The sequence below is a fragment of the Gallinula chloropus genome (genome assembly GCF_964237585.1).
Source record: "Gallinula chloropus genome assembly, chromosome: 9".
In the NCBI taxonomy this organism is placed as follows: Eukaryota; Metazoa; Chordata; class Aves; order Gruiformes; family Rallidae; genus Gallinula; species Gallinula chloropus.
Window position 1 is genome coordinate 17,212,938 of NC_140094.1, and position 27,790 is coordinate 17,240,727.

The 27,790-nt window shown below is 53.2% G+C and overlaps 2 protein-coding genes across 2 annotated transcripts; one reads left to right on the forward strand and one right to left on the reverse strand.

The window, feature by feature from the left end:
• Positions 1 to 27: 27 nt before the first annotated feature.
• On the reverse strand, positions 28 to 6,908 carry CILP (cartilage intermediate layer protein). Its single transcript, XM_084268043.1, has 5 exons — positions 6,801 to 6,908; positions 5,348 to 5,662; positions 4,669 to 4,777; positions 3,637 to 3,794; positions 28 to 3,020 (listed from the first exon to the last, which is right to left on the reverse strand). Exons 2-5 carry the CDS (start codon positions 5,640 to 5,642, stop codon positions 679 to 681), a joined length of 2,904 nt encoding a protein of 967 aa, XP_084124169.1. The 5' UTR covers positions 5,643 to 5,662; positions 6,801 to 6,908; the 3' UTR covers positions 28 to 678.
• A 17,080-nt stretch (positions 6,909 to 23,988) lies between these two features.
• LOC311194816 (gonadotropin-releasing hormone II receptor-like) lies at positions 23,989 to 26,492 on the forward strand (the record flags this gene model as incomplete). Its single annotated transcript, XM_084268033.1, has 3 exons — positions 23,989 to 24,495; positions 25,612 to 25,813; positions 26,083 to 26,492. 3 exons carry the CDS (start codon positions 23,989 to 23,991, stop codon positions 26,490 to 26,492), a joined length of 1,119 nt encoding a protein of 372 aa, XP_084124159.1.
• Positions 26,493 to 27,790: the final 1,298 nt, after the last annotated feature.

Genomic DNA, 27,790 nt, shown 5'->3' on the forward strand with positions numbered 1-27,790 from the left:
AGCAACACAGCATTGGCCAAGTTACAAAATGACTTATTTTTATTAACCTCCCCTATCCTAGTGCATAGATTTTTCTTGTCAAATAATGCAAGAAGCAAGAAAAAACTTGAGTTTTATCCACATGCAGCCTACAAATCCACATGGCTTCTCCTTGCTATCAGGCACGTGAGTTCTTAGATATGCAGCTGCCCATAGTTTAGCTTGAATACAGTCATTCTAAACCAAGCTAGAAATAAATAAAATACTTACATTTCAAGTACAAAACCTTGCAGTTGAATTCAGTATGAGGAAATGGGTTTATTCCTTTTCATCTTACCAATTACTCTATGGGTACTTGGGCTGGTAAAGTCTGCAGATGCAGAACGGGAGGATGTTTTATGTACAGGGCTTAATTGAATTACGTGTTTAGTCTTCCCTTTAGGCTATCACATGAAGCTGTTTAATGTCAGGCAGAAAGAAGGTTTTTATGGATGCATTTAATAAGACACAAACCCACTATCGCTACTGGCCCCCACTTCTTGCTTTATGTCTTTCTGGGGGGGAGAGGGGAAGTGCACCTTAATTATGCCTCAAAAGTAATGACACCTACCAGCTTTGAATTAGGTTATTAGCAGGTAGATGGTCCTTTTAAATGATATTTAATCAAGTGGGAGTGGCTTTACCAAGGGTTCTATGCTGCTAGTACGTGGGAGAACGTTGACCTCGCATCGGGACCCTGCTCTGCGGGGTTCGGCGGCTTGCCGGTTGCCTTCGGTACGCCGGGCTCTCCCCTGGCAGAACCAGTATGGTCTGCTGGCCCGAGTTCCTCTGAGACTGGAAGATGCTTTGCTCTGCTGCGCTCCTCTCTGAACAGGTGAAAGTCAACCCGACGCCGACGTTGCTCTTCATGGTTCTGGAGGTGCCATCGGACGTGCCATCGAAACACCTGCCCAGGGCGATCTCTTTGGCGATCCTCGGGTCTTGGTCAGTGACAGTGTAGATGCCGTAGTTGTGTCCCAGCGGGTCAAGAGGAGCCAGCATTGTGTACTCGCTGGAGTCATTGTTTGTAGCCATGGGGAGGTGGTTCACCAGGTACTCGTGGAGCATGCTGTTGACGCTCTCTCGGCGGCAGCTGCCTTGTGGGACCACTTTCACAAGCGTGCGGTCCACACGGTCCTGGTCAAAGAGCATGCCACTGCACTTGAACTCCAGGCAGGCTGCTGACACGTCTGGCTGATCAGAGTCACGGATGCTGCGCACATCCCTGATGCCGTAGAGCTTGCCAATGGTACGTGGGTGTGTCCCGCCCATGTTACGAGATCTTATGTTTACCTCTTGGGGTCCATTTATTTTTACTTTAATGTAGCAGGCCCTAAATTCCATGGGTTTGGGCCACCACGCCAGGTAGTCATCAGTCCAGCTCATGAGGTCGTCTTCGCTGAAGGGAACGGTGTTGTAGTCATACCGGTCTCCCTCTATCCTGTAAAACCTGAAGTGAGCAGCGTTGTGTGGAGCTTCCTCACATTCTCTTAGGTTTTCATAGGCATAAATGGGGCCGTTGTTCTCTTCTGGGGAATTGGGGCTTGGCTTGGCCATATTAATTCTGAAAGCTGTTTTCTTAGTGTTGGGGTCCTCGTGGTCTGTTCTCCTGTAGTTGAGCTTGTTGAGGTACGGCTGTGGGACCCCAATCGCGTTAGGGTTGAGTTTGGGAGCTGAGGCCACAGCTTCTAGCTCTTCACCCCCCATGCTTGCCAAGATATAAGCTGCGTAGGCCTCAGGGTTTTGCTCGTCGCAGAAGGCAGGCACACAGGCACCATTGGGACCGGTGACCACGCTGTCGAAACGGCCCCATGCTCTGGGGTTGGAGGAGAATCCCGGTTCTGGCTCCATGTTTATAACAGAAATCACAACCCCTTGGATCTGCTCACTTTGCAGAAACCTCTCACTTCTGTAGGCCCGGACTTTGACGTAGCACCGTCTGTTCTCTGGGACATCCAGGTTAAAAAGCCGCCTCTCTTTGATCTCCATGTTCCCAACCAAAAAAGTTCTTTCCTCCCTTTTGTGCCGCCTGCTTTTCTCAAGGTTGAAGTCCCCTTCTTCCTCCCATAATCCTGTCTCCGGGTTCAGGGACCAGAGCTTCATCTCTTGCAGGTGCTCTGGCATCTTCACCTGAGCAGCATCCAAATGGACCTTCACATCTTCTGCATTCAGAGACTCGGTGCCCTGTTCATCAGTGAAGTCCACAGAAAACATGCCATACGTACGGAGCGGGAATATGTCTCCTTCCTCATCTACAAAGTTCAGGTCACTTTGTGTCACAGCAGCTGTTGAGATGTTTCTTGGGTCCAGAAATGTCACGCTCGCTTTCACTTTGCCTCTGTAGGCCTCTCCATTTTTCCTATAAAACGCATCGGGGGGAATTTCTAATTCAGCAATTGGATCATCCTCTTCCATTTCTCCCAAGGAAATCACGTTAGTTTCAGTGGAATCCAGCGTAACTGGGGCTTTCTTTCTTAGCAGCTTGATGTCATGAAACACAGCCCCTCCGTTTTCCTTGAAGGGCAGAACTTTTGTTGTGTTCACAAACTTCTGCAGCCGGTCGACAAAAGTTAGAACCAGTCTCTCTGTGTCTGCTGGGATGTGGATGGAGAAGGTTCCCTTGTAGCCAGTCATGCTCACTCTCTTGTTCCCCATGTAGATGTGGCCAAACCTCAGTGGCTCACCGTTATCTGCTGCTGTGGCTCTGCCTCGCACAGTTACTTTGGTCTCGGTGCATTTTTTGCAGCCACACTCTACAACAACTTTAGTGGGGAGCGTGTACCCATTGCAGGAGATGTCTCTGGTTTCCATCCTGGACACCCCACAGCAGTAGACAACGTTGTCCTTACACCGAAGTCCCTTATCCAGCTTCCCAGCGCAGGTCTTTGCTGGACACTTGCCCACATCGTAGTAGAAGGAGTTGGTTGCTCTTTGGAAACAGTCGTGAGGAAGTCGGATGAGGTGGCTTTGGGGCTGGGAGTTGCAGGCTGGCTCTTGTCTTCCTGTTGAATAGGATTTCTTAATGAGCAGCGTGAAATAATTATACCGCCATCGCAATGTGGTCTGAAACCCTCGGAGCTAAACATGGCTTCCAAGACCAGTGAGGCTTTTGCAGCAAGAAAACCAGATGTTTTGCAGGATTTTGGTTGGCTGACTTCATCCAACCTTCATTTCAGTGGAGCAGGTGCTCAGTTTAATGTTGGGTACCTGATGTAGTGCTGTTCACAGAGGTGTCCCAGCTCCTGCTCACCCACCACTGCCATCCCACCCAGCCGCAGCTGCCTGAGTTACAAACAGACAAAAACCTGTCCTGGGGGACTGAAAAACTCCAAATCCCAACAGCAAATACAAATATTCACAAATCAGGCAGCAAGTACAGCGAGAAATCCGCTGAAACCAGCAGATTGAACTTGGCAGGTCCCCTGCAATCCAGAGCTCCAGTTAGTAGAGAGCATCTGGTTCATAACCAGCTCACGCAAGCGTGTCTGCTAATGGGTGGGTGAAATAAACCCCAAATGTTTTTCCATGACTTGTCTTTCCCTCACGTATCACAACTGGCTTCTGCCCTCCCCATCACCTCCCCAGCTGCTTGGATTGCCCAGAAGTGTTTCCTCTTACCTATGACAGCAAGCTTGGCAGGTTGGGACTTCACTGAACCCCCAGCGCTGCTGGCCTTGCAGAAATACTCTCCTGACTGTTCCCTGTTCAAGTTCTTCAGAATCAGGTTGTTTTTATATTTGTATAAAGAAGGATCCAGCAGTGAGCCATTGTGATACCTGCCAGGAACGAGCAGGAATTTAATGGGGTAGAGCAGAGTGATGGCCTAATCCTGCACCCTCTTAACGGGCTGTGAGAGAGCTGGGTTTATTCAGCTTGGAGAAGAGAAGGCTCTGGGGGGAATCTTATAGTGGCCTTCCAGCACCTGAAAGGTGCCTATAGGAAAGCTGGGGAAGAACTGTTCACCAGGGCATGGAGCAATAGGATGAGGGGTAATGGTTTTAAACTCGAAAAGGGAAGATTTAGGTTGGGTATTAGAAAAAAATTCTTCACTCTGAGGGTGGCGGATCCCTGGCACAGGTTGCCTGGAGCGGTAGTGGAGGCCCCATCCATGGAGATATTCAAGATCAGGCTTGATGGGGCTCTGAGCGACCTGATCTAGTGAAGATGTCCCTGCTTACTGCAGGGGGATTGGACTAGATGACCATTAAAGGTCCCTTCCAACCTTATACATTCTATGATTCTACCCTACCATGTAGATTTTGCCAGGCACATTGCCTCAGTTTCCCCATTTGTAGCCTGGCTAAGTGGCATCCCCTAAAAAAGATCCCCGTTCCCATAGCAGCACTGAGATGTGGCTGCTGGGTGGCTGGCAGGCAGGCAGGCAGAGCTGCCAGTCATGCCCACTGAGGTTTTTTCCAGTGCTTATTTGTGTTTTTTTCCAGCAAGTCCCTCTGCAGATGACATTCCCACACCCGCCATGGATGCCAGCTCTGCACATCTCGAGGAACCCACCATTCCCAGCAATCAATTCTCGACCTATTTAGCTGGTTTATAGCTGAAGAAATGTACCTTTATGGAGATGGTAAGGAGATAAAAACTGGACCCATGGGACAAATAAGACTCCTGCCCCATCACAGTGGAGTTCCTTACCAGAGGTAGTGGTCAGGGGCCGGGTTCCCCAGGGCATCGCAGCAGAGCGACACGCTCTGTCCCACTCTCCTGGCTTTGTCCTCGGGGCTCCTGAAAATGTAGGGTTTGCCTGTGGGAGAAGGAAAAGGCCATCTCGTTACTCTTCCTGGCCACCATATTACTCTTATGGCTATGAAGATGATGAAAGGCCTGGAGCATCTCCCCTGCGAGGAAAGGCTGAGTGACCTGGGGCTGTTCAGCCTGGAGAAAAGAGACTGAGAGGGGATCTGATCAATGGTTATCAATATCTGAAGTGTGGGACACAGGGGGAAATGGCCAGCCTCTTCTCAGTGGTGTGTGGGGACAGGACAAGGGGAGATGGCCTCAAGTTGGAGCACAGGGAGTTCCACATCAATATGTGGAAGAACTTTTTCCCAGTGAGGGTGAGGGAGCCCTGGGACAGGCTGCCCAGGGGCGTGTGGAGTCTCCTTCTCTGGAGATATTCCAGCCCTGTCTGGATGCCAACCTGTGTGACCTGTCCTAGGGACCCTGCTTTGGCAGGGGGTTGGACCCAATGATCTCTGTAGGTTCCTTCCAACCCCTAAGATTCTATGATTCTGTGATTCTCCTCTTAAAATCACAGTCTACTTCTGATTACTGCATAAGGCCTCCTGCATCCCCCTGCGCCCTTCAGACCTACCTGATCTTTGGAGCTGCACTTGGATCGCCAGGTTTCTCCTGTTGCTCTCGGGCACAGTGACGGTTGCAGTTGCGTATTTGGCTTTCTTGATTTTAAGGGTGTTTTTGCCATCAGGACAAACCCCTGGGATCCTAAACATGCCCTTGTTATCGGTTGTTGTCAACAGCTTGAGTTTCTCAGCTTGCAGGTAGACCCGGGCATCGGCAGCGGGTGACCCGTCCTCAAGAGAGACCTTCCCATGCAGGGTCGCGTCCTCGCACATGCAGGCGTCGCAGTCGGCGTTGACACGGCCCATGGGGCAAGTGATGTTGCAGGCTGGAGGAGAGGTACGTGGGTCAGAAAGCAGCCCTGAGTCCCCATTAACACTCATGACACGGTCTCCCATCTGCTTTTAATTTAGATGCAATAAGGCAGATGCTGCATATGGAATAAATTCTATCCAAAACATATTTTTACTGATTATCCACATCTGTGCATTAGAAACGTAGGGACGACGTCGGTTTGAACCTGACAATTAGTAGAAAGCAGCCACGTGGATATAATTACAGCTCAGAACTGTTATTTACCTTCCCCAAAGGGCTGGATTTCGGGGAAACTTGAAGCTAGATCAGCATGTGAGCTCTTAGCTCAGCCCTGGCAAAATTACAAATCGCAGTGCCTTAAACTCTGTAGGTTTCTGTTACCAGCTCAAGTCCAAACATTGTGGCTTCAGTCTCTCTTAAAAGCTGTTTCCCCTTATTTCACGGTATCCTGGCTTGGGCAAGCCATGGGTTAATTCCCAAATGAGGCCTATCCCATGGGTATAATGAACAGTCTCCTAAACAGTGGTTCTGAAACATTTGCATTACCTATAGTGATGAATCTTAAATAATCTTCCTTCCCAAGGCAAGGGCTGAGGTCATTTTACACTCACAGACTACCTCTCTGCAGCACCTACCTGATAAGTCTTCCTATAGCTGGAAATAAATGGAAAAAAAACCTCAAAGAAAACCCGAAATAACTTGCCTGGAGAAAGCATAGACTCTTTTCAGAATTATTTGTTTAAAAGGGGATTATAAAAATAATATAATTAATTACAAGCCCCTTCAGCAGAGGCTGTGGCAATCCAATATTCCCAGTTCTTCCTGGGGCTGATTGCGATCACCAACTCCACCTCGAGAGCTGCTGTTCTAACAAGATTAATGAGATTTTTCCTGTATCCTCAGGATCTTTATGGGTCCCTGATGATTCCTTGTATCTGGACTCCCCCTTTTTATCTTCCTATTTGGCTACAACCTCTCCATGCTCTGCTCCCTTTGTACTCTCCATCCCTGCTCTGGAAGGCACCGGCATCACGGAATTCTGGCAAGAGAGAGAGAGAGATGGGAAAAACGGCAGCGAAGGGAGTACATCGCCTACACAGTGGTGAGATCAGGACGCTGTCCCCTGCCCAGGAGTGAGCTTATAGGAGCACCTGAGCAAACATGTCCAATGCAGAGCCGCCCTTCCTCAGTTGCCTCGTTACAGTGCACGCCCCAGAGGTGCTCAGCTAGGCAGGATCTGGTTCGCTTCTGCACGCCGGTTTGGCCGCACTTTCCTGAGCACTCACTCCAGTTCGACCATGGAGACAAAAACCTTTTTGAATCTTGCACCAGTGGACCTGCAATAACATCAGTGGTATGTTACTGAGATGCACATTACACATACAGATGCCCAAAACCAGGCAATTGGTGTTTTTTATAGTGGTTTCTTTATAGCAGCTTCTCTATAGCTCTGATTATACATTTTTATATTCTGCACCCCATGGATTAAACAAACTCAAAGAGTGTTCAGGGAGGTGGGAAATAAAGCACAAGAAGGCAGCTAAAGGCTTCTGACTTAATACCCCACAGGCTACTGAATTCAGCATGATTAGGATAAACTGGAGGGGAGCAGAGTGCATGCAGCTCGTGCTCAGTGTTGAATAACTTTGGCTTAAAGGAAATCAAACACACATTGGCATTTCAGTGCTGTCTGAGGGGGGAACACTCGCCTGTGTTTCAAATGTGGTTAAATAATAATAAAAAAAAAGGGGGTAAAATTGCTAGTATGAGCATGTTGAATGTCTTTAACCATACTTCAACATATGTTCTCTATAGGGGAAGTGTGTGTCCTGTTGTGAGCATCAGTGTTACTGTGTGCAAACAGAAGCAGGAGGTGCTACCGAGCTGGCTGAGCACATTGGGGGCCAGCTGATTCCTAGAGCACAAAGAGGGTTCGCTCAGAGTTTAGCAGGCAGTTAGATTTTTTAAGGAATTTCTTTAACAGGATATTAACTTAAGCTCCAAATCTGTGGTTTGGGTTTACTTTTAAATGACAATGTTCTACAGATCTTTATGAGGATGCGCTGGTGACTGAAGCGTCTAAAATGGAGGTTTCTTGGAGCCACGTGCTGTGTCATCTCCTACACCTCCTCTGCCACCTGATTTGCAATAAACCCCATCAGGTTATTTCCTAGAAAGGCAGACAGGGACGTGGGTGGACTGTTCCATTAATGATGGTCAAAAATGTAATGTGCAGTGGATTAAAGTGGGGTCTCAGTACAATTGTCAGCTTGTTTGGGACTGGCTGCTTCAATCTGCAGGGCTGGTGATAATAAGAAAGGGGAATGTGGGGAAAATGGCTTTGTAGGACTCTGGATAGCACCTCGACAAGCAGAAAGCAGGGGATGAAGGAGAAGCGAAGAGGCTGCAGGGATGTGGGGAGGGACGGGGTGACCCCGCGGTACCGGCTGGAAGGGACGTACTGCGTCTGGCATAGGTGAAGATCGGGTCTCCCCTGCGAGAGCTGCTCCTCGTACCTGTGGGCAGAGGATGTGCAGAGTAATTCAGGCAGAGTTTGCCAGCTCCCTGCCTGAGCACCAGTCCCTCCCCCCGACCTGGCTGCACAGAGCCCGGCTGCTCAACCCAGCCAGGTTTGGCACATCCTCTCCTGGAGACAACTGAGTTTACCATGCTCTGCTGCCAGGGCCAGGTGCATTTGTTTTCAGGTGCATTGGACAGAACCTTATGGTTTTGCCTTATTTCTCCCTAGGGAAGTGGGAATCCTGCCCTGCTTTGCAAGCCCCAGCATCGCTGCCTTGTGCCATCCACTCTGAAAACGATCTTCCCTGTGGATTTTCTAAAAATACCTCTGGGCAGGTGCAGGGCACCTCTCTGAGCATCCGTGTTTTCAGTGCTGCATTGATTCTCCTGGAGCAGGATGGGAGGCTGGGAAAGTCCCCTAATCCCTCAGCTCTGGCATTGGCATTTGCAGCCCTTTCAGTGCCTGCTGGCATTTAAATCCCAAGCCCTGGACAGTAAAGCTTGAGGGGTCAGGGTATGTCCTGGGGATTAACACATGGAGCTGTTGAAAAATAGCCCACGGGTTTTAATTCTACAGTGATGGTGTCACAAACTGCCCTGGGCGTAGGACAGGGATGGGCAGGGAAAAGGCAGGTCCAAGCATGTGCTTGCCCATCCCTGGGCTCTCCTCGCCCTCCCAGCCCAGCCAGGAGCCACGCGTGCCTCCTGCGGGACTTGGGGCTTTGGTCACACACTTGACCTTCACTTTTCCAGGAGAGGAGCCAGCAGCGTGTGTCAGCAGTAGCCAAAACCCTATGGGAGGTCGCAGATGATTAACATTTATTCCACTGCCTAAACATCCTCCTCTACCCCAATAAAACAGGTTGGTTGTAAACCAAGACTGAAAAACACAACGCGCGTGCAAACACCCCTCGTCCTGGCGAGGGAAGGAACTTACTCTCCAGGCTGAGCATTACCCGCGGGCCGAAGGTTTTCTGTCCTATCTGGATCCTGCTAAGAGCTGGTTTCAGAAGCCTTTGACCTAAGGGTCAATAAATTAGAGATTATATCAGATTAATGATCAGTTAATTGGATTCAAGGGATTGGGCATCCTTAGGCTCAGGTTTTCAGATCTCCCTTTGGGTGGGGGCTGGTCAGAGCTCCTGTGGGAATGAGGGGAAGCGTGTATCAGCGATATGCCACAGCATCACTGCGCCCTAAAAATTACCATTTTCCTTATTGCTCCAAAAAACCACCTTTTTTGGGCTTTCTGTGTTGGAGCAGCTCAGATCAAATAATCTTTTTTATAGCTGGAGATATAAAATATATCCTGCCTTTCCCTGCACAGAGAGAAATGAGCCCAAGGTGGATGAGGGTGGTTGTCACTATGGGACACAGGCTGGTTTTCTGTGCTTGCCTGAGGGGAGCTGGTTGTTGTGGCTGGTTCTTGGGGTGCTTGCTGGGACCAGTCCCATTTAAACTGGGGAGCTAACCCAGCTCCCAGAGGCTCAGCAGGACTTCTGGGCACCTCCCCAGCGACAAATTGACTCTCCCTGTTCTTATCCCTGGGCGTCTGGCCAGAGCACTTCAGGGCAAAATTCCTCTATAGCCTTCGGAAAACAAATCCAAAGAGCCTGCAAACACGTTTCCCCTGTGAGACCAGCCGGAGTGGAGGGGCAGGGTGCTTATCGCTCAGCACTTTGGTATGTGGACCCGCTAAAACCAGCAGTGGGCAGATCCTGCCACTCCCCAGCATCTTCTCCTGGAGAAGAGCCACATCTCTCCTTCCCAAGGGCTTGGCTCAGAGGCTGGGGTTGTTTGGCGCTAGGGTGGTGGAAAAGGTTCAGGCCAGAGTGGGGTTACTCGGAACAGGGGGGACCTGGGACGGGAGCTGGGGCATGAGCTGGATACCATGGGGTCTCAGGGGCAGCATGCTGGGATGGTCCCAGTATGGCCAGTGGGCAAGGGGGCTCATCCCCAGTCAACCAGAGGCTGGCTGCTTCGCAGATGGGCTTTGCCCATGCTCCAGGGACTGGATGGGTGCCAGCCCTCATCTGGAAGTCTTTTGGCTGGGTGAACTCTGTGCTGACCTAGAAGCAGCGCTGGCATCGGTGTTGAGCCTGTGTCTGCTGGCTCAGCGGCCACCGGCGGACGTGCCTTCACGCCGGCAGCCCGCAGGCAGGCGACAGCGCGGCACGGGAATAGAAACGCTTAACCTTCACCTAAAACAGACGTGGCTCCCAGGAGGAGAAGGAGGATCCATCCTTTTCCCGTGACCATTGTTGTCTCCAGAGGTGACCAAGGGCTTCTTGGAGGATCTGCAGCTGTCCCACGCCTTCCTCAGACCTGTGGGGACAAGCCGAGGCATGTTGAGGCTCATCTGGGGTCCTGCCACCTTCAGGGAGCTTCTCCCAGGCTGAACCATCCCTGGCAAACCCCCAAGGAGGGGAGCAGCCAGGGCTCCTGCTCTGTGCTCTCATCCCCTTTGCTCCTTGCTGTCACATCTGGGCCCAAATCTTTTCTGCAGAGCGCTGCTTTGTAATGACATCTCCTTCAAGTGCCTTTCAACAGCTTAACTACTTCTGCAGGGATGCTCTCACAGCCCACACAGCTAGCCAGCACCCGCCCAGCCGGCACCCTGCTCTATTTGGGTGCCCCCCCCCCCCCACTCCATGAGCAGGGACATCTTCACTCAAACTGGGCTTAGAGCAAAGACAGCATCTTCTCCCAGGACATCCAAGGAGGGGAAAGGCTCCCATGTGCCTCCAAGAGCGGAAAATCCCGCACTTGTGCCAAGCTTTCCCTGCAAAGGGGAACCAGCAGCCAAATGTTTTCCTTCCCTTGCATGCAGGGGCTGAGGCTTTGTGCTGCCCTTCCCCAGCGCAGCAACTTCAGGTCTGGTTTTAGTGAGTTCCCCAGCCCTGTGGCTTCAGGCATTTGGGGATTTAATTTCTGGAGGTGCCCATGAACTGGTGTTCCCTATCCTATTCCCTATTCCCCCCCCCCCCCCCCCCCCCCCCCGTGAAATTCCAGCTGCTTTATTTTACACACACCAAATTAACAAACTCGTAGCCTCAGCCTTACCGTGCCTCAGTTTACCCATAAAACGAGGCTGACACAGAGCAGCCGGCACCAGGAACACCCTGGTATTTGTAAACTGTATTAACCATCCCCTCCGAGATCCGAGACTGGGGAATGTGGGGCTGGGAAATGCTTTGATTCTGGCTCAGCAAATCCCAGTCAAGCAAAAATAACAAGCAACACATGAGCGGTGCTTTGTGGGCTCACGGGGGGGTTGTGAACTCACAGCCAGACAATAACCAGGAAAAATTAATCCAGCCTGAAAGCCTGTTTCCCACTTGGCAGCTATTTTAGGAGCTGGCTGAGACTTGTTCGGTGCTGGGTTTACATTGTGGGATGCATCCCTCTTTCTCCGGGACATGCGATGCTGGGGAAGATTTGGGGGGGTGTAGGGAGTGGGTTTCGTATGGCTGGATCCTGGTGATGGGGAGGGTTCAGTATTGCTCACGTCCCCTCTTTGGAGCCACGGGAGATCAAACACCCCCATGTGAGCAAAACACCGTCCCCTCCTAAAACCCCCTCAGCTCCAGCCATCCCATAACCCTACCCCAAACCTGATAGTTGGGACTCAGCACCTTCAAATGCCCATCAATTAATTTCCACCTCACCCTCAATCACAGCCGCTCTTAATTACACTGCATTAATTACACAGCCGAATTACATAACTGCTGGGCTGAAGGGGGGAGCCTGAGCTGGGCTGGCTGTTGTTGCTTTCTCTCTTACCCACAAGAACCATAAAAACCCCAATTAAGGTGAGTCTTATCCCCTCGCTGTGGAGTCACCAGCCCGGCTGCAGTCCCAGGAGCAAGGTAAGGGCTCCTCAGCCCCAGGTTTAAGGGTGGTGCAGCTGGTTGGGGTAGAAGATAGACAGACAGATAGACAGAGAGAGAGTTACAGCTTACCAAGCCCTCCCCGGTGCTGCCGCTGAGCTGGGCTGTGTGCGAGCCTCCCCGCAGCCGAGGCAGTGAGGTCGCTTATATAGCCCGGCGTGTAGCTTAGGGGATGGCAGCGAGCCACCGGCCGCTGAGCGAAAACAGACCGGGCGAGCGAGGAAACCACAGCCTGAATAATCCCGTAACAAGGTGAGGGTAAACACAAGCCCTCGGTGAAACAGCAGCCGCCGAGGCTGGTGGTGAAGCTGTGGCACAGCAGGGTGCTGCTGCCAGCACAGCATGGTGTGGGTACCGTGTCCTGGCATGGGCACCGCATCCCAGTATGGCACCGTCACTCTTAGGGGTTTGCCCTGGGTCTGGGTCCCACACAGATGCTGTCAGGTGTTGAAGATGGAGATAGAGAGTCTGGACAAGTGGTGCAGTGAGTTTTGGGGGTGCTTTTTGGTTCTCATCTGGTTTGGGGCAAATACAGTGCCCACCCTGCATTGCCTGGAGGGGTTCCTGTGTCTTGTAGGCATGGGGCAAGGGCTCAGTTCGGTGCCATCCCCTGCGCTGCCCAGGCTCATCTCAGCTCTGGCAGGGGTCAAATGAGGATGCTGCAGGGATGTGAGGATGTGGGACAAAGCCAGATAAGTTGGTTTGGACACCTGGGGTAGCGCAGGGCTGCAGAGGTAGAACCACCCCTACAAATAAATGTCACCGAGTCTCACTCAAGCCATGGGGAGATCTAGAAATGACCCTTAACCAGAGCTCCACACCTGCCCCAGGCTGGCTTTAACCCTCCCAGGTCCTTCCTCCCTCTGCAGTCCCATTATTCCCACGTAATTCATGGCAGCTGGTCCTGGCTGGGGGCTCGTGGCCGTGTGTGAGCAGCTGCCACCTGCACACACAGCACCGGACACGGTGGGGCTGTGCCATCAGTGTCCCGCAAGCCTGGTGTGGCAGCGTGGTCAGTGCGTGGCAGCAGCTATCCCTGTGGGATGGGGAGGGGTGGCCAGGGAGATGTGTTAGCAGTGTCCTGGGCTGCCTCTTAGTAATCCTTGCCGGCCCCGCTGCCAGAGGGAGCGGTGCAAGAGGAACATCCATCAAGGTGTCACATAAAATATAACTAGCAGTGGTTGGCACTGGTTCCTGTTTATGTTTACGAGGGGAAAGGGGGAAAAACAACCACCTGAGATGTACCAAAGAATGGTGGAGTATTTATCCGGTGGGCAAGGTGTGCCTGGCAAGCCAAGGGCCCTGGATCTACGAGATAAACACAGAGCTTGGCCGCATTTCCCCACCGTCATCAAGACAAGATGTGGGAAAGGTGTTGAGACTGAAAGCAAGGGATCAACCTTCCCTGGATGACACCTATCTCCCTCCATGGCCAGCTTGTCCCTGGTACAGCGCCGGCACCTCAGCAAGTGGCTCTGGTCCTGCAGGCTGCTTGGCACGTGCTGGCATCGACTCCCATGGGTCCCACTGCAGGGTGACAGGATGTTCTTCTGCAGAAGGCGGGTGTTATCCTTTATTTTAAGGACACCAGGCATTATTTCTAGCCCAGCCACAGGGGTTTCTACATGGGATTTTGCAGCCTCCTCAGCGCAGGTGTCTCCTCCCCAGCGTGGCTCCTGCAAGAGGAGCTCAGGAGACACGTGTGCGCGTTCGGGAGCACGTCTGGGACACGCGAGTTCATGTGAGAGCCGAGTCCCTGGAGCAGTTGGGTTGTGCAATCTCTCTTGGCTTGGCCATCCCTCACTGTGGTGACAGGACGTGGCTGACGGTGGATGGAGCAGCATGAGCAGAGCCCCAGATGTTTCCAGCACTGAGCACCACTGGCTACACCCCGGTTCTGGGAGATGCTCAGCTGCTTTCTGTCTGCCCAGGGTGGATGATGCCCCAACCTGTGGGATAGAGGGGATGAGCAAGGTGCTGCCCCATGTTCAGGACAGTTGCTCTGCAGAGCTGTAGTGACCTTGGCTGGTGGGGAAGGATGCAACCTGGACCAAACCAGCCTTGTCTTTCTGGGTGTGGGTTCAGCTCTCCAAGGCTGATGTTTCCCAGCCAAAATATCAGTGCAGCAGAGCCACAGCTCTGCATTCCCCTCCCGAATTAACCCCCAGGGCCCCTCTCCATCTCTCATGGGATTTTTCCATGATTTCATGGCTGATTTGTAATTACAAAGCCATAACGTACTTCTGGAGATTCTGCCATGCTCAATGCTCCCCCCACCAGTGCTGAGGCTGGGGCAGGATGAGAGGATTGGGATAGCTGGTGGTGCAACATCACCTCCCTCTCCATGCTCCTTCGTATTGCTTCTGTTGTTCTCCTTGCATCCCTCTGATAGATCCAGGGGAAAACTAGCCAGTGAGGTTTATCCCAGCTATTTGTGCCTCCTGCCCTTTCTGATATTGCATTGGTAGAGTGACTATCACCAAAAGCCGACTGCACCGTGCTGGGAGGGCAGCGGGGATACTGGGGCTGCTCTCTGGGATTTGGGGGCTGTGAGGCCCATGAGATGCCCTTCGTGGCCAGCAACGTGCTCAGCTCCCTGCCAGCTGCCTCCATCCTCCCTCCCCGCACCCTCTTTGCTCCATCAAAGGGAGCTGACAGTTATTTTCCCCTGCTGTGTGCTTCTGGGCTCGCTCCTGTTTACGGAGATGGGAGTTAAAATAACTGATTGATGACTTTGTTCCATCCCAAACACTTTGGGGAAGTTTGTATGGTTTAGGAGCCGGGAGATGGGATTTCGTTAAGCTCCTGGCTCCCGGCATTTCTCCAGCCATGCTCCAGGGGTGGCTAATGTTGTTTTTAAAACCCTGTTTTGCTATCCCAGGAGCAGGACTGGCGATTTCCATGGTTTGCAGGAGAACTTGGAGATGCAGCAGGTTCCCGGGGGCTCGCTCTGAGCTCTGAACCACCAGCAAACCTCGCAGCCACCGCAATATTGTTCAGCTTAAGCCCTCCTCCACTGCTTCATCAGCACAAAATCCCACTCCAGCTGCCTAAAAGCTTTGGAAAAGAGCCTGCAAAATTAACTACCAGGGTTTGTTTTGATTGTGGGGGTGAGGATTTACAGGCTGCGGCTGGGAGAAGAGGAGTGAGTGGACCTTTCCCCAGCCCCTGCGGGATCTGCTTAGGAGCTAAAGCGGCTCAGTGGTGCTGAGCTCCATGTACATAGTTCATGAAGCAGATGCTGAAAGCACCATGGAGGGGGGACAACCTGGAAGCTGGGGCCAGGGAAAGACTGGATTTGAGCTCTGGAGGGGGAAAAGGGGAAGGGCAAGTAGCTGTGGCCATGCTGCTTGTGGAGTCTGGCCATGGGCTGAGCTCCCAAATATCTGCTGGCATGGGTGCAACAGCACTGTTCCCCCTGGAACAGTGCTGGTGTGTAAAACTGGGGGTGCCCCCTGCTCTGTGGTCACATCTGCCAAGGAAAAGGGTTTTTTCTAGTGCTTTTGCAGGGTGCTGCTCTCATCTGAGGGGCTGCTGCCTGCATGTACTCAGCATTGGTGAGGCTGCACCTCAAGTGCTGTGTCCAGTTCTGTGCTCCTCACTACAAGAAGGGCATCGAGGTCCTGGAGCATGTCCAGAGAAGGGCAACCAGGCTGGGGAAGGGGCTGAAGGGAAAATTGTATGAGGAGCAGCTGAGAGAGCTGGGGCTGTTCAGCCTGGAGAAGAGGAGGCTGAGGGGAGACCTTATCACCACCTACACTGACCTGACAGGAGGGTGCAGAGAGGTGGGCAATGGTCTCTTCAGCCAGGGGACAGGAGATGGGACAAGGGGAAATGGCCTCAAGCTGCCCCAGGGCAGGGTCAGATCAGATATGAGGGGAAAGTTATTCCCTGAATGAGTTGTGGGGCTGTGGCACAGGCTGCCCAGGGAGGCAGCTGAGTCACCTTCCCTAGGTGTGTTGAACAGATGAGTAGATGAGGTACTTAGGGATATGGTTTAGCTTAGGACAGGAATGGTTGGACTCAATGATCTTAAAGGTGTTTTCCAACCCAGTGACTCTGTGATCCTGGCTGCAGTTGCACAGCCCTGCACCCAGCCCCTACTGCCTGTGGAAGGAAGGCTGTGCTGCCCACTGGGACATCCGGACCCCGAAGGGTCTCCCCAGGGTTTCCCTGCTGGATGCTGTGCCTGCCCCTGTCGTCTCTCCTTCCCCATCGCAGCCGGGAAGGGAAGAGATGGGAGATGCTATGAGAGAGTCAGAAGTGTCACAGTAGTGAATCCCTTTTTAATTACATTGCTGAGCTGGGGAAGTTAAGTTGAGCATTCTGGCTCCTTTAGAAACTCTCTGGGAGGTGGAGAAGGCCGTTACTTTCAAGCCCTCCATGAGTAACGCACGTCCCAGCCAGCTTGCTGTGCTGTGCCTGTAGTATGAACTCCTGGGGGACACTTGCAGGGCTCCATCACAGCACCCCGTGCCACTGCAACACCAGGACTTGCTGGGAACGCGCAGCTGGTGGATGCTGGTTGGCAGCAGGGCCCAAGCTCTTGTGCAACATCAGATGGGTGATGGAAACGTGGTCACAGGATGCGAAGGGGCGCGATGGGAACGTGGTGAGGACCAAGCCAGGGCAGCACCTCAATGGGGACATTTAAACCACAGAGGAAGAGCAGGAGCAGAGCAATAATCCATGGCCCCGGCAGCTGTTTGCTTTAGCTCTGGAGAGGGTTCAGTGGACAAAGACTGTCCTGTGTGGAAACGCATGTTGCTTTGGGCAATTAATTGCTCCTGAAGAAATCCTGAATTTATTGCTCTTCTTTACTGGCGTTGGGATGGGCTCTGGGCTGTGCACCCGTGTCGACAGAGAGGGCAGCCCCCCTCCACAGGAGAGTGCTCCCTGGTCCCATCTGTGCCTTCTCCTCCTTGATTTCTTTGGTGTAGGCTACGTTGTGGTGAGGGCAGGTTGTGGCTGATTTACACCAGTGTGGGGGAGAGGTGTAACCTGTGTGACCTGGAGCAGCAGATCTGGTGTTGGCTGTGAGGCTGAAGGATAAGAGAAGCCGCTTTTTAGCATGTGGATGAGCATCTCCTTGGGCTTGAACTGGGCAGGCGGTGGGGACTCTTCATTAAAGCGTACGTGAATTTACTCCAGGTTAATTATTGCACTGAGCAATGTGGAGCTGAGCCCGGACTGGGGGTGACAGGGACTGATCCAGCTCCAAATTTCAGCTCTGAAAGAGTTTCCCAGCATCTGCACTGGCGAAGGAGGACATGGAAACGCCTCCCCGACACGGAAACGCCTCCCCTTCCCGGAGCGCCTGTGGGCATGGGGGCAACCCGACCTTGTGCATCATGCTGCAGGCATGCTCAGACAAACCGGTCTCTGCCCAGCTAATTCCAGCACTGCTGGGATTCCCCGGCTCCGTTGTGCCTGTATCAGCTTTCGGTGGAGGGTAACAGTGCATTTGCCGGCAGCAAGGGCAGGAGTGTTTGGTAGGGGCCAAGGGCTGCCGAAGGAAAGGGCTTGTCCAACCTTAGGCTTGTCCAACATGGGGCAGGCTGAGATGCAAACTGCTGGGAGTGGGTTGGGAAGACAGTGCAGGAGATAAGCCCTTCCCAAGAAAAACTTGTTGTTAAGCTCCTGGCATCGCATCAGAAATGTTTTCCTGGGAGGCCCAAGCCAGCCAGGAGGAGATGTCAGCACCGGTGATCATCCCAAGGGACACCAGGGTCCTGTGGTCCTGAGGCTCAGCCAGGAGCAGGATTCAAGCAGGAGGGTACAAACAGGATGGGAGAACACAAGTTACATTCCCCCAGCTCATTTAACTCAGCATGAATGGTATCTCTCCCTGCACAGCCACCGATCCTTTCCTAAATGCAGTCGCGTCCCCACATCCACCTCACCCAGGGGTGTTTCTGGGCCTTGGAGATACCAAACCCCGGGGAAAGAGGTGCCAGGGTAGGTTTTCCCTGCTTCTTGCTCCTGCTGAAGTGCTGAACCATGGCCTTGGGGCACACAGCCCAGTTTGGGAAGATGGGGACAGGAGGACATTGGATGTTTGGAGCAATGCGATGGGCAGGTCCTGCAGAGATTAAAGAAGAAAAAGAGGGTAAAAGTGGGTATGAAAGGCAAAGACAAGGAGAGCGACTAAAACATCCCAAAACAAGGGCAAAATTGTTCACTTCCATGGGTTAGTCACAACGAAAACACTGGGATTTCATCATTTCATCCAGCTCAAGCAAAATTCCCAGCGAGAGCAGCAAAAGCCAGGTTGGTGTGTGATGGACCCAAAGGAAACCTGCTGCCCCTCCATTGAGCCTGTGGGTGATTCTTCTGGTTTGCTGGTGACAGGAGCATCACAGGACCAGCGACTTCCCAAATAATTCCCCTCAGCAGGATGTCCAGCTTGGGCAAGGAAGCGAAGCTGCCATGGGAAGGATGAATTGTGGGTGGAGCAGTGATGCACACACACATCCAGGCTTTAGCGCTTGGCACCGAGCGGATGGGGCTCAGCACCAAAGATCAACGTGTTTTCTGGAGTTTGATCTCAGGGTTTGGTTCAGGGTGGTAAACTCAGTCTTATCTCTCACTTCGTGTAGAGATGAGGAATCATAAAATGGTTTGAGTTGGAAGGGACCCCAAGGATCACAGAGCTCCAACCCCCTGCCACAGGCAGGGACACCAACCTCCAGGCCTGGAGCTACACAAGGTTGCCCAGGGCCCCATCCAACCTGGTCTTGAACACTCCCAGGGATGGGGCACCCACCCCCTCTCTGGGCAGCCTGTTCCAGCCCCTCACCACTCTCTCTGTAAAGAACTTCCCCCTAATATCTCATCTAAACCTTCCCTCCTTCAGGTTAGAGAAGGGGGATTTTGCTCTGGCCCGGGTGTTCTGGTGAAAGATGGAGGAAAGACGCTGGCAGCTGCTGCTCTGCGTGGGAAGATGTAAATTTGGAGCACCTCTGGGGATGAGCTCTGGACACCTGGGCTCCCCTGCCAGTGTGGTCCTTTTCCTGGATACCATCCTGGCTGGATATATGATTTGGATGTCCAGCATGATGCACACCAGGAGTACCAGCCAGGGTATTCAAAGATGGACAGTGGGTTTAAGCAGGGAGCCCGTGTTTTGCTCAGGACCACTGCCTGATGGTGTGATGTCCCCAGGGAAGGGATTTTACCAGTGAGGTCTCCAGTCAGGAACAGCGTGCCATTCCACTAAGATATGGACCAAGTCACAGTTTATTGAGATCCTGAGCCCCATGGACAGGAGAGATCCATCCCTCCCACTCAAACCAGGACTTTTAGGAGGGGGATGGGATGACCCAGATTATCCCCACGAGGGACAGCAATTATCAGCCCTTGGCAGACTCTGCAGAGCAGCCAGGGCCGGGTGAGCAGGCAGAATGAGCCGCTGGCTTATCCTCGGTCACCGCTGAGCTTGGATCCTCTGCAAAGCTCTCAGGGAATTTAGGGTGATGCTGCACAACAGCCGATGCCCAGGGTCCATCCGAGCCATCCACCCGGAGGTGGCACCAGCACCGCACGCAGCCCTGACACTGGTTTTTAATGGGAAGTATAAAAAAAAAACCCTGGGAGAGCTTGACAACCGCTTGACTTGTGAACTTTGGGTAAGGAGAGAAGCTGTTCCAGAGGTGAGCTCATTTCTAACCCCGGGAAATGACTTCATGGACGCTGGTATTTACTCACAAAAACACTGCATGTCAGATGTCCCTGACTAGACTTTCTGTTTCGAGTCCAGTATGAGACAAAAATTTCCTTGGACGAGCTGTTCCTGAGACAATTCAAGGCTTGGAGGAGGAGGAGAAGAATTGGAAGGGGGGGGGGATGGGATAAATAAATCAGCATTAAAAACTCAGAAATCATGAGGTTTTTCTGAGCAAAAGGGAATTTTTAGGACAGCCAGGCTGGCAGTGGCACCTGCCTGGGCTGAGGGTGCTGGGGCTGAGGGTACAAGTAATGGGTGCTCTGCTTGAAAAAGAGCCATTGTTGCTCCCTGTTATGCCCAGCTCCAGGAATACATAATTTTTTAGGGGGCTCTTTTTGTGAAGCCAGGACCCCAACAGTGGTTTATAGGGACCAATGGCAGCAGGCTGTCTGTCTGCCTCTGTGCTGAGTTGATGGAAATTATATCCTGTGCTGTTTTCCCTGCATGAGATCCCAGTTTATAGAGGATTCCCAATGGAAAAACACAGTGTTTGTGCTCCTGGTTAAGGTCTGCTCATGTGAAAAATCATTGCTGGGGCTGTCCTACCTGGTGTGGCTCTCTGGTTTCTGCTTCCTCTGGCATCCTAGCATGATCTGTATGGATGTGGGGAGAAAAGTGCTGTTTTGGGGAGCCTGGAGATGCTCTGACTCCCTGTGACCCAAGGCTGGGCAGCATCTCTGGGGGATGTACTGGGGCAGCATCCCAAAAGGAAGGGATTTCGGAAAAAGCCACGCTGGGGTGTATGGAAACAAGCCGTGCCTGCCAGCACTGTTTCCTAATCCTGGGGACCAAAAACCCTCTGATGGCTAAACCAGTGTGTTGGGAGCCTCAGCTGAAGGCTGCTGAGCAGACAACATCCAAGCTGACCTTTGAGGAGACAAGTGGGGGGGGGGGGGTAGAAAAAACCCAAACACAAGGGGGTAACTGTGCAAATGCTGGAGAAAAAGAGTCATTTTACTAAGGGACCCCACCCTTAGAATAAGACTTCTTGCTGATGCATGCCCAGGACATTGCTATGTGATGGTATGCTCCAAAAATCTTCTCTGAACAGGGACCAAAGGCTTTGTTGTGGCATGAGTGAGGTTTATGGCTCCTGAGAAAAATCCTGTCCCTCTCTTGCATCATACAGTTGGGGATGGAGAGGACATTTCTAGACAAAAAGGCAGCCAGCAGGGAAGGAGGACAAACAGGGAATACATTCCTGACTTGCTATTTAATTGCTCTTTGTGCAGGTGCAAGAGCTAAATGAAAGGAAAAAGAAGGATGAGCGTGTGGGGCCGAGTTAATCTCAGCATTAAGCAGGAGGCTGAAGTAAGGAGGAGGAGGCTGCTGTAATAAATGGGCTGCCACCCAACTTCTTTGTGGTTTCTATGGGTTTTTTTTTTCCCCTCAGGGACCAGGCTCGTTCTCATGGTGCCAGCAGGTGATGCCAGGTAAGGAAGTGATGGGGACGGTCCCCCCTAGCTGTGTGGCAGGGATGGTTGGTGCTTGTCGGGTGTCTTCCCCTGCCCTTCTCTGCCTGCTGTGGCTTTGGGGATTCATCCAGACTCCATTGGGACTGGGAGAGCTGGTGTTCCCCTCCGGAGGGATGTCCTGGTGCCAGTTGTTAAACAGCTTTGAAACCAAGTTCCAGCCTTAAGGGCTGATGTGGTCCAGCGCCTGCAGCATCCCCGGGGTCTCAGGATCTCTCTGCCACACGATTTGAGTCTTAAACTCACAAAGGGGGAAAAAAAACCCTCCATTTTTACTGTGCCTAGGAGTGCTCCTGCAAGCAGATCAGCCTGAGGGATGGTGCAATCCCTTCCCCTGCCTCACAGCTTGGCATTTCCTTCCGAAAATAAGTGGAAATAGATTTAATGATGGAAAAAACCCACCTCCTCTCCCAGAATATGAAACTGGTCTTCTCAGGGAACAAGGCAGAGCCACCTTCACCAGCCTGGGACCTGCAGCTTCCCTCTATGCTGCATACTTCTTAATTTAACAAGGCTGGGAGATGGGAAGGTCTGTTCCCACGTAATTAAAGCCCCCTGATGGGAGCGTGTTTGCTGGCGCAGGGCTTGGGGCTGGGCCCTTTGTCATCCCCCAGCTCCCTCGGGCCAGAGGAGCAGGGTGTCCTCGTGTCCCCTCCCTGGCCTCACATCACACATCGTGGGTTTTAAGCCCTTGTGAGCTCCTCATCCCTCCAAGGGTTTTGTGCCACACATCAAAGTTCTCCCTGTGTTCCGCTGGAAGAAATGCAAGAAGAACAAGGTGGGAACTGGTAAGAGCCCAGAGGAAAGAGCGTGTTCATTAAGATGACAAAATGACCCGAGTCTCTCCTCATTAATTCCCTCCTTACACCATTCCCAGTCCAGGCACGTACCCGTGTTCATCTGTGATGCTCCCACGAACCTGTGTGGTCCAGGAGCATCGCCGGGGTGGGTGTGCGCGTGTCTGTGAGTGCCACGAGTCTCCTGGTTGTCTGAGCAACGGGATGTTCATCACTAACTCCAGGGATAATTAACTCATTTTCCTGTATTTATAGAAAACTGATGCAGGGAGTGTTGGCACGGATCCCTGACAGGGCCACGTTTGGCCACAGCATCTTGAATCTTGCAGTACGGTGTTTTTCTCATCGTCCCCGCCGCCTGCTCATTAAGCCTGGGAGAGGACAGCTCGTTAAGCACTCAAGGGCAGGGATGCCAGCCCCTACCCAAGGGTGAAATACCAGGAGCTGCCTGAGCTGGGCTGCCCGTGGGTACCCACCTCCTGGTTTGCTGGTGCAGGGGATGTTTGCATCAGCGCTGCCGTCTCCAGATGCCTGCTAAACCCAGCGTTAGCTCCGGGCTCTGCTGCTGGCGAGGGGGAATTTTGCTGCTTTGAGGGGGTTTGTTGCAGGGATGTGATACAAAGACACACTGGAGCATCCTGACTTGGTACTGTGGGAGACCCAGAGGAAAGAAGGAGGAGGATCTTCTCTCGGGGCCAGGTACGTTCCCATCAGCTGGGATAAATCCAGACCTCGGTGTGGGTTTTCCCTGTGTTTCTCCCAAACAGACAGCAAGCAGCTCTGTACTTTTTAACTGCCTTTTCTTTCTGTTGCTTGCTTGTTGGGTTGATCTGGGGGGGATGAAGGAGAGGGGGGGGGCAAAGGTGGCAAGGGGGCTCACTTTCAGGGTATTGGGATATGGGTGGTGGGTGGGAGGAGGGCAACTTGCTGCAAGGTGCCAGCACCTCCATCCCACAGAGCTGGGGAGACAGATTATCTCCATGGCTTGTTTTCTTTGGGCAGAGGTGGGGGGTGAATTATTTTGGTCTCAGAAAACCAGAGGGTGCTTGAGTCAGAGACCGACCCTACCTGCAGCTGGGACTGTTAACAGCTCGTGTCCCTGAGAGCTGGAAGTATTTGCCCTTGAGATGTGAGTGGTGCCCAGGTTGGTTGTGCTTGGGGGGGTGGGTGGAGAGGGCAATGAAATCAAGTGTGGGGGACCACCACACCCCCAGGCACCCCCTGCGTGGGTGTGTTTCTATCTTCACCTCCCGAAGACAAAGGAATGGAGGTGCTGAGCAGGTGCTGCCCCAAATCCAGGCTCCTAAATGCCACTGTGACCCTCTCCCAAGTGCTGCTGGCATGTGCCAGGACAGCATGGGATGTCACTTCTCACCTCCTAGCCACCCCCCAAGCACTCCTAACCACCACCCTGGGTCCAGTGCTGGAGACCGAGGTGGCCTGTGGATGTTTAACATGCTTGTGGAAATTGCTGTGGGGTTTAAAAAAACCTGAGCCCGGCTTGGAAAGCCCCTTGGGAAGGACAAGTCCTTGAACCCAGCCCAGCCGCCTCGGCACAGGCTCAGCCAGCTCCAGCACAGCTCGTTCCTGTGCTGATGCTGGTGGGCAGCAGCTCATCCCGGGGTCCTGGCCACCGCTCCCGCTTCCCAGCTGCCTTGCAAAGAGCTAAAAATATATGTCTGTGTGAACAATTGCTATAGCTACAGCAGGGCTTGAGCCACAGAGGGCACCCAGGCAGTGCCACTGCGGCTCCGAGGTGCAGCAGCTCCCCAAAACAGGCATCACAGAGGGGACAGAGCGGGATGGGCACGTTGCTGCTCTCACCCTCGGTGCAGATCCCACCACGTCCCCCCATCTCTCCTTGTGTGGAGGCAGCAGCACGCTGCACAGCCCCCGATCAGGGCTTCACTTGCCCGCTTGCGTTTCAGCAGGGGATGAGCCACGAGCAGGTCCCCGCATCTCCCCGCTGCCCCACCACAGAGGGGGACACCAACGCCTCAGCCGCTGGCTGCCCCGGGCACTGGGTCGAGCCCCGGTTCACGCAAGCGGCGCGGGTCCGAGTGATCGTCACGGCCGTCTTCTTCTTGCTGGCGGCGGGCAGCAACGCGGCGGTGCTCGGCAGCCTGCTGAGGAAGAGGAGGAAATCCCACGTGCGGCCGCTGATCCTCAGCCTGGCGCTGGCTGACCTGCTGGTGACGGTGGCGGTGATGCCCCTGGACGCGGTGTGGAACGTGACGGTGCAGTGGTACGGAGGGGACGTCTCCTGCAAGCTCCTCAACTTCCTCAAGCTCTTCGCCATGTACGCGGCGGCCCTGGTGCTGGTGGTCATCAGCCTGGACCGGCACGCCGCCGTCCTCCATCCCTTCTCCCGCGCTCGCCACCGCAATGGGCTGCTGCTGCGTGCGGCCTGGGCCAGCAGCGTGCTCCTGGCGTCACCCCAGGTAGGGCTCAGCACCCTTCCCATCTGGTTTGCCCAGGCTGGGGTGGTTTTGGAGAAGGGCTTCCCCATCCTTCCTTTGTGGAAGAACAACTTCACGGTGAGGGTGAGGGAGCCCTGGGACAGGCTGCCCAGGGGCTGTGGAGTCTCCTTCTCTGGAGAGATTCCAGACCTGTCTGGACACCAACTTGTGTGACCTGTCCTAGGGACCCTGCTTTGGCAGGGGGTTGTACTCAATGATCTCTGGAGGTCCCTTCCAACCCCTGTGAATCTGTGAATCTGTGATCCTCAACAAGTCCATCCCAATCCATGGGCTCCAGTACCAGATTGTCTTTGCTGAGCACAGGATTTCACGCTGTCAGATCCCATCCATCCTGGACTAGCCATGAATTAGGTAATCGGAACAGCTCTCCCAGTCTGAGAATGGGAGGGAGGTGCTCTCCAGGCACAGCCAGGAGCATCTGCAGGACATCAGTGTCCAAGAGGGGTGGCAGCAGGGACGGGGAAGGGATTGTGTCTCTCTGCTCTGCCCTTGTGATGCCCCATCTGGAGTCCTGTGTCCAGAGCTGGGGCTCCCAATATAAGAAAGATGTGGGACTGTTTTAGAGGGTTCAGAAGAGCCACGGAGATGATCAAGGGGCTGGAGCAGCTCCCCTACAAAGAGAGGCTGAGGGAGCTGGACTTGTCCAGCCTGGAGAAGAGAAGGCTGTGGGGGGACCTCATTGCAGCCTTCCAGTCCCTGGAGGGAGCAGAGAAACAGGAGGGGAATCAGCTTGTTAAAGGGCAGAGACTGGCAGGACAAGGGGGATGGAGTGAAGCTGAAGGAGGGAAGGGTTAGATGAGATATTAGGGGGAAGCTCTTTACACAGAGAGTGGTGAGGGGCTGGAATGGGCTGTCCAGAGAGGTGGTGCCCCATCCCTGGGGGTGTTCAAGGCCAGGTTGGATGGGACCCTGGGCAACCTTGTGTAGTTCCAGGCCTGGAAGTTGGTGGCCCTGCCTGTGGCAGGGGGTTGGAGCTCTGTGATCCTTGGTGTCCCTTCCAACCCAGACCAGTCTGTGATTCTGTGACATGGTGCCCTGTTCCAACCCCCTTAGCTATTATTTGGTTCTCCATTTCAGCTTTTCCTCTTCCACCTGCACACAGTCCCGGGAGGGAACTTCACCCAGTGTGTTACTCACGGGAGCTTCCGAGCGCACTGGGAGGAAACCGTCTACAACATGTTCACCTTCACCACCCTCTACATCACCCCCCTGAGCGTGATGATTGTTTGCTACATCCGAATCATCTGGGAGATCAGTAAGCAGCTGAAGATCAACAAAGGTAAGCAGGTCCCAGCCCTTTAGTGTCACTATGACTGAACCTGCTCCAGCCTGGAGCACTGTTGTGTCTCTTCCAACACCCTTTGAGGGGTAACCCAACTAAGGGGTTTTACACATACTCTTGACCAGTCTCCTTGACATCTTCTGCTTTCTGTGGGCCATGGAGCAGACCATGAGATGTTCTACCCTCTCTGGCAGAAGCAGTCATGGATGGTTATCTTTTCCTGGTTTTCTCCCATCTCCAGCTATCCTTTTGACTCTCCCTGGCAGGTTTGATAAGAAATCAGAATGACCACATCTCCAAGGCACGCATGAAGACACTCAAGATGACCATAGTGATTGTTGCCACCTTCATCATCTGCTGGACCCCGTACTACCTCCTGGGCTTATGGTACTGGTTCCAGCCAGCCATGATCCAGAAGATGCCAGAGTATGTCAACCACAGCTTCTTTCTCTTTGGCTTGCTGCACACGTGCACTGACCCTGTCATTTATGGGCTGTACACCCCCTCCTTCCGGGAGGACGTGCAGTTGTGTCTCAGGGGCATTGAAGCGGCCATCACCAGGCACGAGAGACACAAACCTGTCTCAGTCTTGGAGAAGAACGTCAAGGATGGTGCTGCAAATGATGGGGTGGCATCAGGGGGCTCCAATGGGACAACGGTGAACACAGTCTGCTGAAGAGACCCATCGGATCATTCTGGCCAGAAACTGGGAATGTGTCTCCTGCCGGTACTCAGGGTAAAAAACCATTTGGGGGTATTTATGGTCATTGTTCCACATCCTGGCAGCCCTGTGACAACTAGCAAAGCATCCTTTTGGTGCCCTACACTTGATTCTGGGGTCAAGCATCTGCCATGCTTCCAGCATTGACCCCTGGCAGGAGACAGGCTGGCTCATCCATGGTGCAGGGCCACGTCTCCCAGGGTGGCCGATCTGCAGGTGCCCTTGGCACCAACACTGAGGTGCAGAGGTGCACAGATGCGCAGCACTCTGGGGTGTCACCCTGAGAGGCTATGAAGCTTTTACTCCATTTACTCATGAGCTTTTACTCCATTTTCTCCACCCACTGTGGGAAAAGCTCCCTGGGAATTTTGTCTCTCCTGGCTCAGAGCCTACCTGGTTCTCCCACAGCTGTGTGTGAAGCCCTGGGGAGGATGTAAATCTTTGGGGAATGACTAATGGAGGGGGCATCAGTCCTCCTGGGCTTCCTCCATGCTGGGAAGGGAGAAGGTGATGTAGGATAGAGGGTCTTGGGTGAGAGGCGTGTGAAGAACCACAGAAGGATGGAATGGGATGGGAAAGGGTTTCTTCTCCCTGTTGGACACACCCAGGGAAGGATGCAGAAGGGAAATGGTCCCGGCTGCCTTGTTCAGCATGTGGTGGGGGTGTGGGAACACATCCTTATGTAGCAGCTCTCTGAGACAGAGGGTTGACCAGGAGAGAGAGAATTTGGGGTAACCAAAGGGTGACATAACCCAGCCACCCCCATCTCTGTCCCCAACCCCTCCCCAGGGCACAAGCTGGCAGGTCTCAGACCACATGTCGGGGTGTCCCCAGCAGCTGGCACAAACTGATGGTAACAACCCCCACCTTGTCTCCTCCCTGGTTTACCCCTCTCTCATCCACACCCATTTTCTTTCTCTTCATGGCCTGATGCAACACCAGCACCTCATCTCTGCCCTGGGCAGGGTGGGTGTAGCCACCCCACAGCTGATGCTGAGGTGGCCCAGCGAGGAAGGTGATGGGAACCACCTATGGGTGGAGGGGCCATCAGCACTCACCTGGCACCCATGGGTGCTGATGCTTCATGGCTGCATGCTGAGGGAGGCTGCAGGAAGGGGTCATCTGAGCTGTGGTGAGTGAAATGGATTTCTTGCCTTTCACCAATGTGCTAGATGTTGCTCGTGAAGGTGGATGCTTTGTTGGTGTGGATAAAAGAGGTGACTTTACTCAGTTCTCATTCCCTCCCACATAAC